The 19,994-nt window shown below is 41.3% G+C and overlaps 1 protein-coding gene across 1 annotated transcript in view; it reads right to left on the minus strand.

Annotated features, from left to right (window-relative positions):
* Positions 1–792: 792 nt before the first annotated feature.
* Positions 793–19,994, minus strand: part of NOL10 (nucleolar protein 10) — a 78,675-nt gene continuing 59,473 nt past the window's right edge. The window contains exons 15-21 of the mRNA XM_019749090.2: positions 19,697–19,776; positions 19,439–19,537; positions 18,218–18,307; positions 9,763–9,936; positions 9,254–9,501; positions 4,419–4,521; positions 793–1,601 (exon numbers count right to left, since the gene is read on the minus strand). Coding sequence (XP_019604649.1) covers positions 1,482–1,601; positions 4,419–4,521; positions 9,254–9,501; positions 9,763–9,936; positions 18,218–18,307; positions 19,439–19,537; positions 19,697–19,776 — 914 coding nt within the window. The 3' untranslated portion in view covers positions 793–1,481. The remainder of the gene's footprint in view (positions 1,602–4,418; positions 4,522–9,253; positions 9,502–9,762; positions 9,937–18,217; positions 18,308–19,438; positions 19,538–19,696; positions 19,777–19,994) is intronic.

The raw sequence follows: 19,994 nt of genomic DNA on the forward strand, positions 1-19,994 counted from the left end.
CAGGTATAGCAATGGCTTCCAATGACCCCAGGAAATAGGTCTGGAACACAATCACTCAACCCCAGGGAAAACGTCCAGCCAACAGCCTCCTTCTTCTAAACTCGCCTCTGAAGAAAGCAATGTGGGAAGTAGAAAAGGAGCCACAGGAGAGCTGAAGCCCCTTCCTTTGGGAAGAGGAGGTTCATGACGAGAAGTTTAGGGGACAAGAAGCTGAAAAAGGAAAGCAGCTGGCGCCAGGGATGGAAACGGGTGGAGGACGCTTCTGTGCCACAACACAAGTTGGGTTGGCTGCACAGGTAACAAGAGTCTCTTTCTGATGACCATGTGTGTCCGCACAGACACTTTTTGTGGACACAGAATCCACCTCTCAGACCACAGAAGTGGACCTGTGACCGCGCTCAGCCCTGCCTGCTGGACCCAGCCAGTCAGCACAGCAGCAGCAGAGCAAGGATGGGGAAGGATGAGGTGTCACGGAAAAAAGGAGACCTGAAGGGATAAGGAACAATGTTGAAACAGGAAGGAAAGAAAGGAGAGGACTCGACACGGACTAAATGGGGAGCCCTGAATTCAGGTGTCCCTGAGGCAGGTACAGGCCCTGGCTGTGTTAATTAACGTTTCTCCTTTCTGCTTACGGCATTTCAAGTTAGATTATATTATTTACAATCTGAAGAGTTACTATTCTAGCTGTACATAAAGAAAAGCACCTCCAAAATCACATTACTATCTAAGAAACTAGGGAAACCGAAGTTAATTTTCAAATTAACTCAAGGAATGGATCTTTCTCAAAGAAGCTGTTTGAATAAAAGTGTTTATTTTTATAAATGTTTTCTCCAGCCAGTTTATCTCTAATTGCACTTAAGAAACAGAAACAAATCTGTATTTGATCTCGTGTCAAGTATAAAAGAATACCTAGTAGCTTCCATTTCTTATTTTAGGTTATTACCTATTTAAAATATTTTTTTTAAAAATCCCAAACACACAAACAAGCAACAAACCTACCAACATATAGTTATAAACACAAACACGCCCAATACTGCACTTTAGGTAGGACAGAAGTGATATTTCTGGGTGGTTTAACTGTGACCGGCAGCAGGCACCGTAAGAAAAAAGCTCCGAGAACACGACAATCCTCATGTTTAGCACAGGACAACCTCTCAGCTCACGGCACTCGTTTCCCAGTATGAGAAAACAACTACCTGGTTTACTTGATTCAAACCAGGGGAACAGGATGAAGTTTATGCGGAACAGCAACTTGCAAAGGGCGCCCTGGCAACGACGCGCTGACCAGTAGCAGGTTGGGGGCAGTTTCCAAGTCTGACCCAGAAGTCACTGGGACAAGCTGCCAAATCTTTACCGCTGATGTACCAAGAATTGACATGGAACTTTTAAAATGTGTGGTCCCGTCTGTTTGATGTGCTCTAACAATGATCCGTTTGGGGGAGACGCGCTCCTTCCCAATCACGCGTCAGCTCACTCTAGGCTCAGTGAAACGGCCGTCCTCTCTTGTGTCTGGACCTTAGATGACTGGCTGAGCGACGGAGTGCTTTCCTTTCCTGCCGGTGCAGTTTCTCAGCCTCCTGTTGCTTCTTCTGCTGTTCAGACTAAAAAAGAAAATTAAATGAGAGGGAAAGAAAAGAAAATTCCAACACCCTTTTTGGGTGACCCACTGAAGGCCAACAGCACGACCACCAATCCCAGCCCTGCCAGAGAAACGCAGCCCAGAGGCCCCAGGCACACGGTTTGGCGACTAGACTCTGCTCTGCAAACACTGCCTGGCAGGAGTGGCTGGACGAGGGCCCACTTTCATTGTCACCGTAAAACACGACATTCTAAACCCCTGGGCCAGAGAGGTGCCCCGCCAGACCAGAGTGAACTACAAAGGATGAGACTGGCTTTTCTACCAACACACAATACTGCCGGGTCGTTTCAAAAGGGAATGGTCCCTTACAAAAGAGCCAACTTCAGAAGACGCTATTGCTCACAAAACGTCATCAACTTCTCTTACAGAAATGTCTTTTATTTGTGAGCCAGAACCATTAGTTTATTCACACTGTGTTAAAAACAAAACAAAAAAATACTGACGTGTACTCAAAGTGCATTATAACCCACCCACGATTAAGCAGTCGCCGGAACTAGGTCCAAAGAATTTCTGGCTGTTTCCACAAAATGAAACGCTCCTCGAAAATCAGAGGGCTGCTACCATTAAACACCGATGAAGGCTCGGACAAGTCACAAATTCCTGGCTGGCATGAAGTTCTCTGACTGACCGCTAAAAGGAATTGTTCTCAACACGCCTTTGCTCAGGAAGGAGCCGGACTCCTCCCCACCCTAAAGTTTCACTACTTTCAGCAGAAATTCTTAAAAGAGAATATCAACACAAATCCACGCTGAAGATAAGAGCTGAGTAGTTTTACAAAGACATTTGATAATCTTGATAATGTAAACTCCTGAATGTAAAGCTCAAAACTTGTTCTCAGCTACTGGAAGTGCACAGAGAGCAAACTGAGAAAAGACTGTCAGGGGTGTCATAAGTTTTAAACGTTGAAAACGACTGCCTTACAGACACCTATGAAGCCTACTTGACTGTGATCTGAATTTGGTCTAAACAGAGACAGCTTTAACTGAATAGCTTCTTACACTTGGAATAAAAAACTTCTCAGGGGGGCAGGGGGAGGGGAATCGGAGAAAGGTGGTCAAAACTACAAACTTCCGGTTACAGGATAAGTGAGTACAAGGGACGTAATGTACAGCATGGTGACTCGTTAACACTGCTGTGCATATAGGACAGCTGTTAAGAGAGCAAATCCTAAGAGCTCTTATCAGAGAAAAAAATTTTTCTTCATTTTTGATTTTTTCCTTTTTATTTTATCTACGTGAGATGATGGATGCTAACTTAAAAAAAAAAAAGCAGACATTTCTCCAAAGAAGACATACAAATGGCAATAAGCACATAAAAGGATGCTCGACATCATTAGTCATCAGGGAAATGCAAACCCAAACCACAATGAGGTACCACTCACCCCCACTAGGACGACTACAGTAAAGCAGACAGTAACTAGTGTTGGTGAGGATGTGGAAAAAAAGGAACTTTCGTATACTGCTGGCGGGAATGTCAAATGGTGCAGTCGCTTTGGAAAACAGTCTGGCAGTTCCTCAAAAAATTAAACATTTACCAGATGATTCAGCAATCCCACTCCTAGGCATAAGCTCCAGAGAAATGAAAACATATGTCCATGCAAAAACATGTATCTGCATTTTCCTAGCAGCATTATTTATAATAGCAAAAAAGGCAGAAACAACCCAAATGCCCATCAATAGATGGATGAATAAGCAAAACGTGGCATTATCCACACAATGATGTATTACTCAGTCATAAAAAGGAATCAAATTCTGACACATGCTGTAACATGGAGTAACCTTGAAAACATGGTAAGTGAAAGACGCTAGTCACAAAAGAAAATACTGCATGATTCCATTTATATGCAATGTCCAAATAGGCAAATCCAGAGGGACAGAAAGTAGATTAGTGGTTGCCTAGGGCTGGGGAAATGGGAGTGTGGGGTAATTGCTAAAGGCTGTGGAGTTTCCTTTTGGGGTGGTGAGGATGTTCTAGAATTAGATACTGGTGATGACTACACAAGTTAGTGAATATACCAAACACCTCGAATTGTATACTTTAAAAGGGTGAATTTTATGGTATGTGAACTATACCTCAATTTTAAAAAAGAATCAGAAGTAGAGTCTTTGTCATTCTTTCCCACTTGGTAACAATATATATTAAGGGAGATCTACTGAATGAGAAAAAAATATTTCAAAAATAAAACCACATAGTTTTACTCATCAGCTAATAGCAAACACTGAAGCAGCCTATTTCTCCTGTAATGTGTGCCAGGCATTAGCAAAGCTGCCTGAAGAGATGAGTCTTATAAACCACTTAGAACAGGACCTACTACTGACAGAGTAATCTGCCTTCTGAAACTATAGATTCCTGGGCAAGCTGAATATCACTGTCATAAATGTATCAGAACTCACCAATTCCTGCTCTTCTGCAAAGTCCGTGTAAGTTTCAAGTATTTTTTGACAGCCTTAGAAGGTCAAGACTTCTAAGCTTTACAAGGCCACACCTCAGGTGGTGCAGGGACCCCAAAAGCGCACTGCTGCTTGCTCACCAACAGGGCCAGCTCTCGTGTCACCAAGGCCCTGCCTCCCTCAGGACACCAGGAAAACGTACGGCCCTGCCAAAGTCAAGCCTGGTGCCCTCAACCAGGAGGGGCCGTTGCTGCAGGGGAAATGCTCGACCAGCACAGTGTCCTCAGAAGGTCTGAACACAGGTCTGAACTTAGACACATACACAGAACGACTGGAAGCCAATTTTTCATTTTCAGCGAATTTTAAAATAACATTAAAAAACAACATACCCTCTTCAATGTGAATGTCAATTGCTTGCTGCCAACTGTTGTGTCTGATACACTCAACGTTCCGTTTTTGGCTTCAAGTTTCAACCGATCTTCCAGGGTTTTACTGTAGGAAATTTAAGAGAATGACACATTAATTAGCACTATGTTTTGATTTACCATTTGAAACAAGTTTTAATTAGGATTGATGGCATGAAGAAAAACCTTTTATACACGTGGTAAAGACAGAAAATAGCATTCATTTAACACAATCAATGGAAAGAATTAGGAACACTCAAACACTCATTACTTATACTCAGCAGAAACATAGTAAAAACAATGGCTGTCAAAAACACCCACTAATTTAACGTTTTAAGTGGTGGTTCCAAATATTTCAGTGGTTACTACTTACCTTATATTTCTGAAGCCAAAATGCAAGAAGCAATATTTCTGAAGTCTGTAATTGACTGTAATGGTCAGGGACCCTTATGCCCCTGGAGCATTTTATATCTAAACCCCGCAGGAGTAGGTAAGGATTTTGGCAACTCGTTCACCCTCTATAAAGGAGTGAACACACACGGAGTCCTCCGGGTCAAGCCACAGAGATGTACTAGGAGAATTCTGACTTTTCCTTCACTTGGTCTTAGCTTCCCAGACCACACTCATCACTCACAACATGAGCAACTTGAAATGTGAGTCCGTCTGACTGTACAGAGAGAACAGAAGCAATTCTGCTGAGGGTAAATTCCATCTGATTCAGTGCTAGTCACTGGATTTTTCCAGGTGTCTTTCCTTTCAACTTCTTACGAGAATGAGGCTGACACATTTTACCCCCAATTTAAATTTCATTTTATTTCCTGATCATGTTTCCCAAACTTCTCTAGGGTCTCCTTATACAACCTGTGTCCCTGTTACAGGTGCTGTGCCCTGCAAGTCACTGTCAGCTGCGTAATTAACACCATCCCACTGCCTCTCCAAGCGAGACATTAAATTTGAATTTCGTACCAGTTATAAAACACTTCACTGCATGTTGTTATAATAATGTTCTATTGTAAAATCAAAACATTGGCCCTTTTTGTTAACTTGGTTTAGAGGGGAAAAAAAGGAATTAAGACTAAAGATAGATACTTTCAATAAATTTTAATGGCAGCTCTAATGCTTCTAGAAAAGGCTAATGTAACACCCTGACATCATCGTAATGAAACTGGGAGGGGAGAAGAAAGGGAAGAAAAAAAGAGAGTATGGTTCTCTCTTCTATTCTGTTCCCTCCTCAAAATAAAGAAATACACTTCCCTTTCCAACCCTCCTTGTACAAACTTAAAATTGAATATACCCCTTTAAAGTTAACACTCAAAAAGTTAGTTGAATAAAAAAACAAAAAACAAAAAAAACCCACAAAGGCAGTGATGTGTGTGACAGTGTCTTCTTTCTCCTGAAATGCAATCTCTGTAACTAATTACTGAGTAGAACACAGCTCCTAAATGATCAGTGAGACCAGGTGATGTCCTTTCAATGTCTGAAGCTCGTGTTTGATGTTCACACCATGACAGATCTATCTCTAGTTTACGATGACTATAATGTACTAAACATACCTTCTTTCTATAATTTGAGACATAAAGTGGTTAGCATAAAAGTGACACTCTTTTCTAAGCAATAATGTTATTAAGAAGCACTTTTAAAGTACTTTTCATCTTCAAAGTTCTTTACAGACTAACTAATTAATCCTTTCAACATCCCTGAGACAGAAGTATTTATCCTTTATAGATGGCAAAAAGGGAGGTAAGATATTAAATGACTTGCCCCAGGCCATGTAAGGATTCAAGTTTAAAACCAGGATTCCAATTTAAGAATTTCTGGTTTCCAGGCATGTGTCAGACCACACTTGATTTATAAAGTTTTGTTCAGGAAATGTGTCCATTAAGTATTCTAAATGACAAGCTTCCACATGACAAACTGAATTAAATTAAGACCTAGTTTAGGCTTCTTTTTTTAACATTTCAAAAGTGAAGTATAAACTGACTCTAACGTTGCGTGTGAATTATGTTAGCCTAAGCAAATTCCTCAAGCGGTTCATTTCTTTTCTGTTCCTTACAGAGCTATAAACTCTGAGGTTTCAAAGTTAACAGGAATTCTGAATAACTATGGAGCCACTGAGACAAGGTGGTACACGGAAAACACTAATTTGGGAAGAAAAAGACTTTTCAAGTAAATTGTGGGAAATTACTATTCTTTGAAGAATGACCTGTTTCCTCCATGATGGGTATATAAATTCTGGTTTTCTCTCCATGTACTTTGGACGTGCACTTGTAAAAACTTGTTCTGTCTCGGCTACGTGGAGAGACAAGCCGCATTGTAGAACGAGCCATGGCAGAGGATCAGACACAGGGAGTGAGTGTGGAGATTTCTACATTAAAGCCAGTTCCACTTCTCTCCCTTTGAAAGTCAGTTTACAGAATGTGGCTGCTAACCAGGAGTTCCACAGCCTACTCGCTACTTGAGTATGAATTCACTCAGCGATGGTTTAAGAAGTAGACAGGCATGATCGTAACAGAACAAATGCAGAAACCCACACTGCACAACCTTCTCGGCGTCCGGTCCAGGCTTGGTGAGCCAGTGCTGGGGAGGGCTGGCATTCCCTCCCAGCCAGCCCTTCTCACCTGCCCCTATCCTGCTTCTTTTCCCACCCAGCCTTCAGCTCTGGCAGTTTCTGGCTGCCTTGCAACTGATAGTGAAGAATTATAAGGAAAAAACTGTCACTGTCACAAGATGAATAAAAAACCCCAAATTCGTGAGGATTGCTAAAAAAATAGATATGGGCTCCAGAAGTTTGAAAGTGATAAGAATTACTTAGTACAGGATGGAGAGGGCATAAGGGAAGAACCTAAAAATGGGCATAAACTACAATGGGAGAACTCAAATTAGACATTTATTAGAGGCCCCAGGTCAGCTGAATGATTTACTTCTTTGAGGCTTTAAAATGCAAACGCACTAATAGTTCTTCAAAACTATTTGATTCAAAATAATGCTTCTCAACTGAGAGTTCTTTCAGTCACTCTGCATGAAGACGGAAGCAGGGGATTGGAAGGTCTACATAAAGGCATGTGCTTTAGTACAGCATTTAGAAAGGTTAAATTAACTCAACATAAAGCAATCACCCCTCCAGAATCTACATTACAGGGAATGGGGAAATGGAGAAGGGGACAGAGAAACGGAATCCACAGATAAAGGGTGAAGTTTAAGTATTTTAGAATTTTACCTCCTTTGTTTTAAATAAGGTATAATAACTTTGACAAATACTCACATGATTCACTGTTTCCTTTGTAGAAACAGTTTTAAAGCTGGGCAAGTCCAAGTGACCATCTAAATATAATACACGCAGTTTTGAGGTGTTGTATTGTGTGCCTTGTGGCAACTCCCAGAACAAACATAAGGAGTCACTTTAGTTCCCTGAAGGATGATGGTTCAAAGCTTCATCAAATAATATTAAGATACTGCATGTTCAGGACTCGCCAAGATAATCCAATCATAACTAGAATTATAAGCCGCCTGTACCAAAATGCCAGCAAACTGCAGGACATTCTTATCAAAGGGTTATTAAAGGACAGGATTTTTCTTTTAAGCTCATGTAAGTATTAGCACTTATATAGCTCCTCTTCTCAAAAAAAATGTTTAACTTAGTAAGAATGTTTGAGTGCAGTGTATTAACTTAGATATTATTTCTTCACTAAATACCAAATTTTCATTCCTTTTGTTTTTTACATTATATCCTGCTTCAACCCACAGGCAGAAAAAGAACGTCAGGGAGATTAGTCATGCCTCCCACCCCCAATCATGGCCTCCTATTACCATGATTACACTAAAAACAACTGCTCCCAGGTCTCCCTGGTCGATGGGTGGGGGGTAAATGACTTCTTTTTCAGCAGATCTTGAAAGGGTAACTTCCTGAGTTGCCTGACATGGCATAGAAGATTCACACTTTCCTGGGGATTGATTTAGTGTCTGCTCCAGGCTAGGTGCTGATTCAGGAGCCAGGGATGAAGTAAATAAAGTAAGACAAGAACAGCACATAGTCTAACAAAGACGTTCACGCCACAGGATCAGAATACTGGAACAAGCACTCTTCCCTCTGCTTCTGAGGAGGCCTCTAAATAAAGTACGTGAGAACAACAGCTGTGTGTGTGAAATGTGAGGCCGCACACGCTGCTGGTGGGAATGTACCACGGGCAGCCTCTTCCGGGAGCAGCTGGGCACTCTCTTCAAAGGTTAAATAAAACGTTACCACATGACCAGCAATTCCACTCCAATCTACCTATGTCTCCACGTATGTGACTATTCTAGAATACCAGTCTTTCTGGTCTCTCGATTTTCCTGCAAAAGGCTTAACATTTCTGGCAGATTTTCCAACTGACCTTTTCAATGATCAGGTAAACTGAGATGGGGGTAAACATAACTGGAATTCTAATTTTTAAAACTAATTTGTTGTTAAGAGGCAAAGAATGTTACCTCAATTACCACTGCACAAAATACTACTCATCTGTAGGGTACAGAATACAATAGATACCTGTAGGTTAGGGAACCGGATGGGAAAAAAAAGAAGGGCAACAAGAGTGTGGCTTTTGCAGCGGGAAAATCTTCTCATAAATATTTACCAACACTCACAGGGCTACACCCTGTATCTCACCGCATGCAAACTATACGTCAACAAGTTGTTAAAAATAGTCACAATAAAGACCAGTGTGCTTCCCCTCAGGCCTGTAATGCTTCCCTCACAAAACTCCAAAGACCAAAATGTCATCCTTGGGGCAACGTGCCACCGAAGAAAAGCCAGGCTCTGACAACGCAAGAGCTGCGTGACTCACTTCATCAGCTTCTGCTTTGTGGCAGAATCTTTGAAGCTTCTGAACTCTTCGCCGGCTTTGATCTCATAAAACTGGGGCTTGAGGACGGTCTGCTGGTCCTCCCTGAGCTGCGCCTGCCGCTTCTCTCTTTCCTCCCGCTGGAGAAGTCTGCGCTGTTTCCTGACCTCTTCGACCCAGCCTTTGTCATCATCTGAACTCTCAGAACTTTCTGCATCACTTGGTTTTCCTTCCGGTTCTTCCTCCTCTTCCTGAAAATAAAAATAGTTAGAAGCAGCTCCTTTCCCCCAACCAAACACTGACCCGTTATTTTCTTTTAAATAGCATTGCCCCTTCAGAGTACGTGACATCGCATGCATAGGAAAAATATGCCCTCAATGAAATAAGATATACTCCTAAGCTGAAAGTCAAGGAGTAACATCTCAAGTATACTCGAAGATTCTTCTAACTTGCACAGAAAACCTTACATTAAAGAAACAGTAGTAAATTCTACATAATACACAGTACATTACTTTTTCACGTTGTTCTTGTTGCTCTAAGAGTCTTAGTTTCTTCTTCCTTTTATCGCTAAGTTTTGAAACAAGTGGATTCAAAAGCCTAAATTCTTCACTCTCTTCGTCTACTTGGAAGTCAGGGTTCTCAAACATAACTTTAAATCGATCATCGGTGAGAATATTAGGAAGGCTCTGTAAGAAGAATATAAAAATTTTAAGTTAATATATGAATAAAATCTGATCAGAAAGGCGGCTTTCAAATATTTCACTCAATTATAAATTAATAAGCTGCATAAGGTATAACTTATTAAATTATGATGAGATTTCTATAGACTTAGTTTCCAGAAGTTTCTAATTGCCCCTGGGTGCTATCTCCTACCCAGAAACAAATTCTATTAATTTATTTCATAGATGATATGTATTACTTGGCCATTACATATAATAAGCCAAGAACGAGCCTTTTTGGCTAACTTTATGCTTAATATATCAGAAAGAATTTTCTTCAATTAACATTTTTAATGCAAAACTACTTTTTCAAGGAAATATGTTTTTGAAACATGGTTTTTAAAGCATAGCTACTATATGGAATTAAAATTAGTGAGTCTTTCTACTTCATACTCCCAAGCTGGGGGAGGAAGGACACACGGATAATGAGGGAGGAATTAGCCTGGTGGGGAGCTGGTGGTGAGAGCTGACTGACTCCAACTGCACAACTTGGGAACAGAAGGGATATTTCTATCCCATATAGGACAGCCTCGCCAATTTTTCCCCTAGGCCATTTAATTGTTCTCAACAGATAGAGTGTAAAACTCTGTTATTCTGACATAATAAAACTTTGTTATTGAGAACCATGTAAATAGCTCAGGACTGACACTAAATTCCTTTTTATTGGTATCATTTTTGAACAGAAAGTTTTCTAGACTATATTTTAAACTTACATGTTCACGTAAACAGATGGCAATCTGCTATGGGCTTGGAAACCAGATAAATCAACCTCCTTAGTGTGGTTTGTAGAGCAAGCAGCCTGAACGTGGGCTGGGTAAGCGAACCTGTTTGTGGTGGACTCGAGCTCTACTGAACGGACTTATTTTATTATTTCTCTATTATTGAAAGTAAATAAGGCTGTAAGCAGTTGAGTTCTGAATGTTGTATAACAAGAGTTACACAAACATTTGGCAAATCACGAGATGTTAAGGAACTTGGGCTGCTTACCACTAGTATGTACTTAAAATCTGATAAACCCTCAGCTAAAATTCTATGATATATTGTATACATATCAACATATCAAAAATGATTGAATATCGTTTCCAAGACAGATTTAGGTTCAAGGAAGAACCGAAGATAGATAAGATCTAGTTCCTGATCCTAAGGCACCGCTCACAATCTAATAAGATAGGGGAAAAAAAGTAGGCCATAAGGCACCTTATGAGTGATGGTAAACAGAGTTGAAAGTGCTCTAGGGGCCGAGGCAAAAAGGAATTCCAACAAGAGACATCTCAGACAGGCTCAGGGGGATGTGGCGTCTGGGGGACGGCCTGAGAGGTAAGTAGATTTCAGTAGATAGAAAATTCCAGCCCACTGAAGAGTGGTGAATAGTTTGATGATGCAAAAATAATGACGAAACTTGAAAAAGCATTTTTTGATCAGGCCAGACTGTAAGAGATTTTAAATACCGTGACCTGCAGGTAAGGGGATGTACTAGGGAAGAAGAGGACGAGGAGGAGGAAAAAGATGACAGAATCTCAGATGGCAAAGAGAACTCTGCTTTGAGTCTTCAGCAGCATGGCAGATGATGGAGCAGCCATGGCAGATGATGGACTACTGAGGGAAAAGCCAGGTCAAGAGGAAGACTCAGAGGCTACTTCAGGAAACCAGGAGAAGAATTAGTGCAATGGGAATATAAGGGTGGGAGCATATACTGTTTTAGGAAAGGATTACTGTGAGGTATGTTTCTAAGTCAGAATTAATAGGTACAGCTATGAAGAAGCTGGTAAGATGAGTGAAAAACAGAGTTAAACATTTCTCAAGTGTCTAGCTTAAGTGACTAGAAAGCTGATGATGCCATGAATTAAGGTCCATCATTGGAGATCTTCAGAAAAAGAGGCGTAGGGTAAAGGGCAAGAAATTATGTTCCAAAAAACCAAGATGTCCTCCAGTAGGTTACTGGATAAATAAACTGTCATACATAGAGACAATGGAATATTACTCAGTGCTAGAAAGAAATAAGCTAGCAAGCCATGAAAAGACATGGAAGAACCTTAAACGCGTATTACTAAGTGAAAGAAGCCAATGTGAAAAGGCTACACACTGTATGATTCCAACTATGACACTAAGGAAAACGTAAAAAATGGAGACAGTAAAAAGATCAGTGGTTGCCAGGGGTTAGGGGAAGAGATGAGTAAGTGGAGCACAGAGGACGTTTACAGCAGTGAAAATACTCTGTATGGTACTGTCATGGTGGATACATGTCATTATACATTTGTCCAAACCTGCAGAAAGTACACCACCAACAGTGAACCCTAATGTAACGTACAGATTTTGGGTGACAATGATGTCAGTGTAGATTCACCAATTGTAACAAATACACCCTCTGGAGGGGGCTGCGGATACTGGGCAGGCGATGCACGTGTGGGGGGCAGGAGTACATGGGAAATCTCTGTACCTTCCCCTCAATTTTGCTATTCTAAAAAACAGCAAACTCTTCTAAAAAAATTTAAGTCTTTAAAAAAGTCCAGTGAATGAGAAAAATTAACAAAGAAAAAAGAAATGATGTCTCACTTTAGACTGGTCAAGTCTGTGGAACAAGGAGAACGTCACCTAGATCCCAATGGACACCATGAGGTGCCCGGAAACAAGGCACCGGGTCTCAGGTGAGGGGAGGGGCCTAAAACAGATACACTTTGGAGTTATCTGGAAATATAGGACAGGTGATACTGCTAAAGATCCAAATATTTCAAATGAATAGCTATTAACCTGGTACATATTTTCAGGTAAAAAATAAACAGAACCCCAGGGAAATTTTTTCCTTTAATCTTACTGTATTTATTAAACAATCGTATTTAATAAATAACAGAGAAACATGTTTAAAAGAATATGTTGCTAGTACTCTAAGTTTTTTTTCTTATTTTAAAACAAATAAATTGCTTTGCCTAAAGATGTGTTGGATGAACAATTATAAAATAAAAACTCTTCTGAACAGCTGTAAAAATATTTCCCCTAGAGATTTTTTCCAGTCTAATTGCTTTCACAGCTGTCTTCCAAAAAAAGTAAAATAAGGCATAGTTAGTGATGCTCTACAGCAGTTTACAAGTGTCTGGCTAGCGATCTGCCCTATAAATACTCATGTACATACGCCAAACACTTGCCATTCAAATTGGGAAAACATCTTAAAGTACTGTTTATACCACAGCCATAACTCAAAGAAGTTTATCTATAGATCTGAGTAGGATGCTCATTAATATTTTGTCCCAACACAGTAACATGTATCAGGAATGCTTGACATTTAAACAAATGAATTCTTCCAATGCTATGGTATCTATGAAATTAAGGCGATACAGACTTCCGAGTAAAGATGGTGGTTTGAACACAAGCTTCTCATCCTAGGCTCTGCTAAAACCCCACCGAAACAATAGAAAAGTAGCTTTAAAAAGACGCAAATCCATAAGGATGAGGAGGATAGGAAAGGAAACAGGAGCAACGCAGTTTGGAAGCGAGAAAGGAAGTCCCAGCATCTGGCCTCTCCAACAGGGGCTTTTCCTTTGGGGTAAAAGGGGCGGGGTGTCCGACTGGGGCAGCAGCACCCGAGAGCAAGCGACCTGCCCTCGTACTCCCCAGCCCTCTAAGTTCTCGTTCTCTGAATGCTGCTGGTCGGGGCGTCCTTCTCCAAGCAGGAGAATCTGCACAGCCAAGACAAAGGCCAAAAGGATGCTCTTTGGAGCTTTTCCAAATCAACAGTTTGACCAGGTCACCACAGTCACTGATGAGCCCTGTCACCACCCAAAAGTTTCCATTCAGCTTTTAAAATCCTTCCCTCTTAAATATGAACAAATGACCATGGATCACAACAGGGAAAGGCTATAATGTTTTTCTTTTCCCCAAGTAAATTTCCCAGCTGAAAAATGTGTTTCTGGATTGCAAGGGCCCACCAAGTGGGCAGCGCTGAGGGCTGGACGTGTGGGTGGAAGAGAGCCTCCGCGTGGCGCAGAGCCGCCCATGGGGAACTTCCGTGGGCTCTTCCTCTTTCTTGCCTGAGTCTCATTTTGGAGGAGAAAATCCTAAGGACCTTCCTAAGGAAAAGAAGCACGTGAGAGTGACTTGTTGTTCAGAATGTGCATGCTTGAAAATCTCTTCCCTATAACCTTACACTTGTCTGGGTTGGAAACAGCATCCTTCAGAAAACCAAAGGTCCCCAGAATTCTGTATCCAACACCGGGCTGAGGCGGAGTGAGTCCACCTGGGGATGATGGCTGCAGACCAGGACGCCCAGGTGACCAGTCCAGAAAGAGCAGGGCAGAAAGGCGTAGGAGAAGACTTCTTCAGGAAGTAAAATCAATGTAACTGGTCTTCACATAAATATCTTAAGAGATTTAGACAACAGGCAAAGAATTGAGGGCTAAGTAGTGATAACTACAGAGAAAACAAACAAAAAGTCGATAAACTCCAGAGAAGACAAGGGTTGTGCAGGAAGTGTAATCACAGATTCCGACTGGCTATACAAGAACATTCGCACAGTGAGAGAACAACGTAAATGCTGACTACTGACCTACCAGAGTTACAACAGAACGTTACTGGGAAGGAAGGTCATCAAAAGACAATGCCTGACATTTTACAGTCAAGAAGTGACACTGGGCAATATTAAGGCACACAGAGATTTACACCAAAATCATCAGCTAAAAAGGCAGAAATATTTGTCTCAGGAGAGCTGAAAATGGGGGAGTGGGAGGAAGAGGACAAAGGGACAGCCAACGTTCCCAACAAACCCTGGAGAAATACAGAGTTTTAAAAACTATGTGTGTACAACTGTAATAAAAAACAAACAATTTTTAATTGGCAATAAAAAAAGCGTTTTAAAATAATATTTTGGATGTTAGAATCGATCTGATGCAACCCAGTGTCTATGCCTGATTGCATTTTTCCCCCAGAGAGATGAATGACTGCTTTACTATAGACTCTTAATTGTATCCACTAATCCCCAAGGCTGTTGAGACATCTCTCCCAGGGTTTCCAGGCCATAGAACTTGGCCTGGAGATGTCACGCATGACAATACCTGACTGAGCTGCTGCAGAATCCAAGAGAAATAAATTCACACAAGACTTTAAGACAATGGTGAAAAATTGGCAGAAACAGCCAACAGGCAGGAAATGACGCTTGTAAGAAAAATGGCTCTAAGCATAACTCAAACCCTTACAAATCAAATGGACCATGGGAGCCATGCCTCTCCAAGCTGCTTGTGTACACTGGGAGCTCAATACATATTTGTTGAAAGAATAAATGAATTAATTTTTAACTAGAATACCCCCAAATTTCTAAGTTTGGCTCAGGTCCAGATAATGCTTCTTGACATTATGTGGTGGGTCACTTTCCACAGTAGGTCCGACATCAACTGAAAGGTAAACATCTTATTAGACCTTAATTATGTTAGCAGTAGTAGCAATATTTGGGAATAGATTTCACTGTCTGCCTCCGTGAAATTTCAGTTGGAGCCAAAGCAGAAACTGCACTACACTGACTTTCAAATCAGGAGTTATCAGAGCTATTAAAGCTCTTGAGGGTTTGAAGGGCTGAGTTCAAAGGCAAGACTAATGAACTGCTGATGGATTTAACAATTCTTTCAAGTATTTTTTACAATTCTAATGAAGGATTCTTTCCTTAATTTATGAATGGTTTTTAAGGTCTTCAATTTTAATTAGATAACACTGTTACACAACAAATCATACAAGCTTTGTCTAATAAGCAGCCTCAGATTTTTAGAAGACTATCTTTAAATATTTAAGGATTTCTGAAAAGAAACTGAGCTCTGACAGTAGGGCCTGATTTGGGTCAGCAAGCCACCAAAAAGCAAACTAGGGGCATATTTTACAAGTTCCACTTTCTAGCAGAATTTGTTTAGGTAACATAGCTACTATGATAGCACTTCCAGCTTCCAGCAGCGGGAGAGAAGCAGCTGTCTGAGGAAGGAAGGTAAGAATTTCTACAGTTCTTCCTCCTTGCCCTTGCAGTAGAAACGGTACACAGTCTGACGATTCTTTACAGGATCATCCTGTTAATGTTTTGACAAAAAGTTTAGAAGGCACAGGAGATCATGATTTTCCCCTCGACTGATAAGATCGCTCTGACGTTGCCAGCTCCCGTCCTGCACCACCGTGCACGGTGGCGACGAGCTGTGTTATAAGTCCTCTGGTTGCTCCAACTTCAAGGGAAGTCTGACAGAAAGGTGGGGGGACGAGGACAGGGGACTTCCCCACATCTTCATAAACACAAGGGCTTCTTAAAAAGGCGTCTGAACTGTGAGACCCTGCTGCAGAAAGTAGCAAAATTATATTTTAATTGAAGTGCCCTACCCTCCATAACATTCAATGGAACACTAGGTCCTCATAAGGGCAAAACACAGATAGGAATGCATCCATCTGCAGCCTAGGTTGGCTCTACTCTCTTCCTCCTGAAGCTTTCAGGGCATGTAAATCCAGAGATCACTGACATTTGGCTTGTAAAATGACATTATGCAGCTGAAGTCACCTCCCTAGTCATCCTCAGGCTGGGCTAACAGAAAATCAATGTGAGGGCCAGCCCGGTGGCTCAGGTGGTTGGAGCGCCACGCTCCTAATGCCGAGGTCACCCTCTACAGCTAAGATTGTGAACAACGGCTCTCCCAGGAGCTGGGCTGCTGTGGGCTGCCATGTGTTGCCATGAGCGGCCGGCGGCCAGCCTGAGTGGCCAGCAGCCATCGTGAGTGGCTCGCAGCCGGTGAGAGCTGCCGTGAGCTGCTGTAAGTGGCCGACCGACGACCGGCGACCGACTGCCTCAGCAGGGGGAGCACAAGGCTCATACCAGCATGGGCCAGGGAGCTGGGTACTACACACTAGACTGAGAAACAACGGCTTGAACCGGAGTGGGGAGGGGAGGAGACAAAAAAAGGGGGGTGAAAAAAAGAAAATCTGAGGAAAAAGTCAACACTGCAGGGAGCACTTCAAGATATACATTTCATGTAATGAAAATGGAAACATAAAAGCCACATACGTATGTACTTAAGGAAGTCTTCTAAAAACTAAGACTGAAACAGTGTACTAAAAGAACGTAATAGGCCTAGCAAGAGGGTGCAGGAAGGGTGAGGAAGTAGCGGATAAGAGCGGGAGCAGCGAGTGGAGTGTCAATCCGTTTAGAACTCACAGCGCCAAGAAGGCCCCTCTCCTGTCCTTGCACATCACGAAGGAGAAATTAAGACCCAGTGAAGTTGAGGGTCACCCACAATGACACTAGTGAGCAAGAGGAACAAGACCCTTCAGTTACAGTTTCTTGGCATCACTGAAGAGAGTGGAACACAATAAACTTGATGAGCTCACTTTCTCACGTTCACACTTACCTGGTTAAAAACGAGAGAGAACAGAAAGAATAAAGCAAACAGAAACCTCCCGAGAGCTCAGCACACCTGGCCAAGGTTACAAGGGTCAGGCTTCCGAGGAGAAACCGGTCCTCACAAATCTTTCTAGTAAACAGCCAAGCTTGGGCACCTGTCTGCCTGAGCTAAGCAGACGAGAAAACAGCACTGGGAAGTCTTCATGTAGCTGGGAAAATGAGACAAGCCACCTCTGTGGCGACAATATCAGCTACATGAAGCATTAACCTTTACTTATTTTACGACTCATCTTGGTCTTCACATTAGTAAAGGGAGATAAGCAGTGATTTCGTGGAAGCGAGCATACTCCCAATGGCGCCACATCTAAATGAAAATCGGTCACTTCTGGAATTATAAACAAATCTAGCTAGCACAAAGAAAAACAACAAACAATCTAAATATTTAATAATAAAAGGATTAACTATAATATATCCACAAGATGGAATATGCAGCTGTCAAAGACATTTACCAAGAATTTTTAATAAAATGGGAAGCCGCTTGTGTTATTTTATAGAACCAGGATATTTTGTATATACAATAGTATCTTGCTATTATAGTTCATAATTTTAAGAGAAATAAGACAGGAAAGAAATTAAGTAAAATATTAGTATATGTGCTGCCGAAGCGAGCACCAACTAAAATATTAATGTTGTCTTTCTCTGGGTAGAATTATATGGGTGACTCCCTTATATTCTTTTCTATTTTACAAGCTTCCCATATTGAGCATATACTATCTTATAAGCAGGAAAAAACTAAATGTATTTTTAAAGTAAAAACCAAAAAATAAAAAAGCTTTAGGTTACCATCAAAAAAATGTAGAAACAATTTATTAATATTTTCTCTGCATTATAAAATCTTACCTTTACTTTCTTTTTCCATGTAGATTTTTGCTTCTCTTCTTCCTCCTCAATTAATTTAAGTGCCAGCTCTTTGTTAACTTTTGGCAATTTCTAGTAAAGGAAAAAAAAAAAGCTGTATTACAATATCCGCATTTGAGCTTTAAAGGTTAAAGCAAAGAGCCAGGGCAAAAGTACTTCACATGCCAGTGTCCCCTTGGCCGTGCACACACATTCATCACTCTTAAAAACTTCATAAACAGTCTGGAAAAAGGAAAAACCAGTCACTAGCCTTTTGTACTGAAAGAGTGTGAGTGTGTGTGTGTGTGTGTGTGTGTGTACAATGTTCAGTTAGAACTAACTGCAGCATTTGAGGGAGGGTGTGTGTGTGTGTGTGTGTGTGTGTGTGTGTACAATGTTCAGTTAGAACTAACTGCAGCATTTGAGGGTTAACCTCAATCCAGAAAGGTTACGAGAGACTAGAAGGCAGGAGAGGGAGACAGGACTTGCTCTTCTCTGTGTGCTTGTTGTTGGGTTGGCATCACACACCAACACGTCTTCACCTTGGCAGTACCAAGTGGTCCCAGCAGAGTGGGGGGAATTCTAGTTTGTGGCTTTCTGAAACTCCCAGGAGCAGCCTTGTTGTACCTCGGGGACCTCAGCACCAGCACAGCACCCCCTAGAGGTCTGCTCTCCAGCCCTGGAGTGTTAGCTCCATAAGTAAATCTTCCTGCAGCCACTGCCTCTCTTATCGATACCTTAGTGTTTTTGCCTTTTCAGTTCTCTACCACCTGGTGCATAATTCTTTACATTACATTTTCCCGATTAATATAACGAGGATGGTCTGATTGCTGTCTGGACCCTGACATAGTCTAATGCCTATTTCCCATAATCCAAGTAGCTGACCTAAGACACAGCCAAGTATCAGCAAGAAATGGGGATTAGCAAAGTCCCAACACCCCAGAATAGGATGCCCATTTGAAAACACTGTCAGATGTTCTCGGGAGGGCTGACCATGCCCACCTGGCATCAGTTCCCACAACACCATCACCACCGAGTCCACAACGATGAAACTGTAGGGCGCCCACCCTCGGGACAAATAACCAATACCCTAAATATTAGGAAAAGATGGAAACTAAGGATAGGAAAACTCAGAAATGGATGGCAAATTTCTTTGGAATGATAACACAAAACGAAAATTAAGGACTTTTCTCCAGTAAATTCAATAGTGAGTACAATGTTTACCTTTAATTGGACTCTCTGTGCACGTGTTTCTTCTATCTTCTGTCGGATCTTATCTTTCCTATATTCTTCATAAGCAAATGGATTTACCATCAATTTCACCTTTTCAAAGTGGAAAAAAAAAGAACTATATTTAGCAGCACGTTTCTTATATACCATGACTACTATGTCCAAGATTAGACATGAAGATGCAAGTCAGTAGAGAAGAAATGGCTATAGCTTGCTCATTAATCATCTAAACAGCTGCATTTTTGTACTTACCTTGTGATAGAGTCTTATATCCATGAAAAATCCATGCATGTATGCCCGGAGAAAAGGTGATCCAATGAGATGTGTGAGACCTGGGGAAAGTTAATCAGAAGAGGACAGGTTCTTATGAAATCTTGATTAAAATTTAACAGTTTTTCTTGGACAATGATTTAATTATAATAAGATTTCACTTTTGAGCAAAAATTTAAGGATTAGAATTACTAATCTTCTTCAATAAGTATGGAGAACATTTTAAGCCACTTCAGCCATATCATCCTTACTTATTTTTAACGTAACAGTAAGCATAAAA

The sequence above is a fragment of the Rhinolophus sinicus genome, linkage group LG05 (assembly GCF_036562045.2).
Source record: "Rhinolophus sinicus isolate RSC01 linkage group LG05, ASM3656204v1, whole genome shotgun sequence".
In the NCBI taxonomy this organism is placed as follows: domain Eukaryota; kingdom Metazoa; phylum Chordata; class Mammalia; order Chiroptera; family Rhinolophidae; genus Rhinolophus; species Rhinolophus sinicus.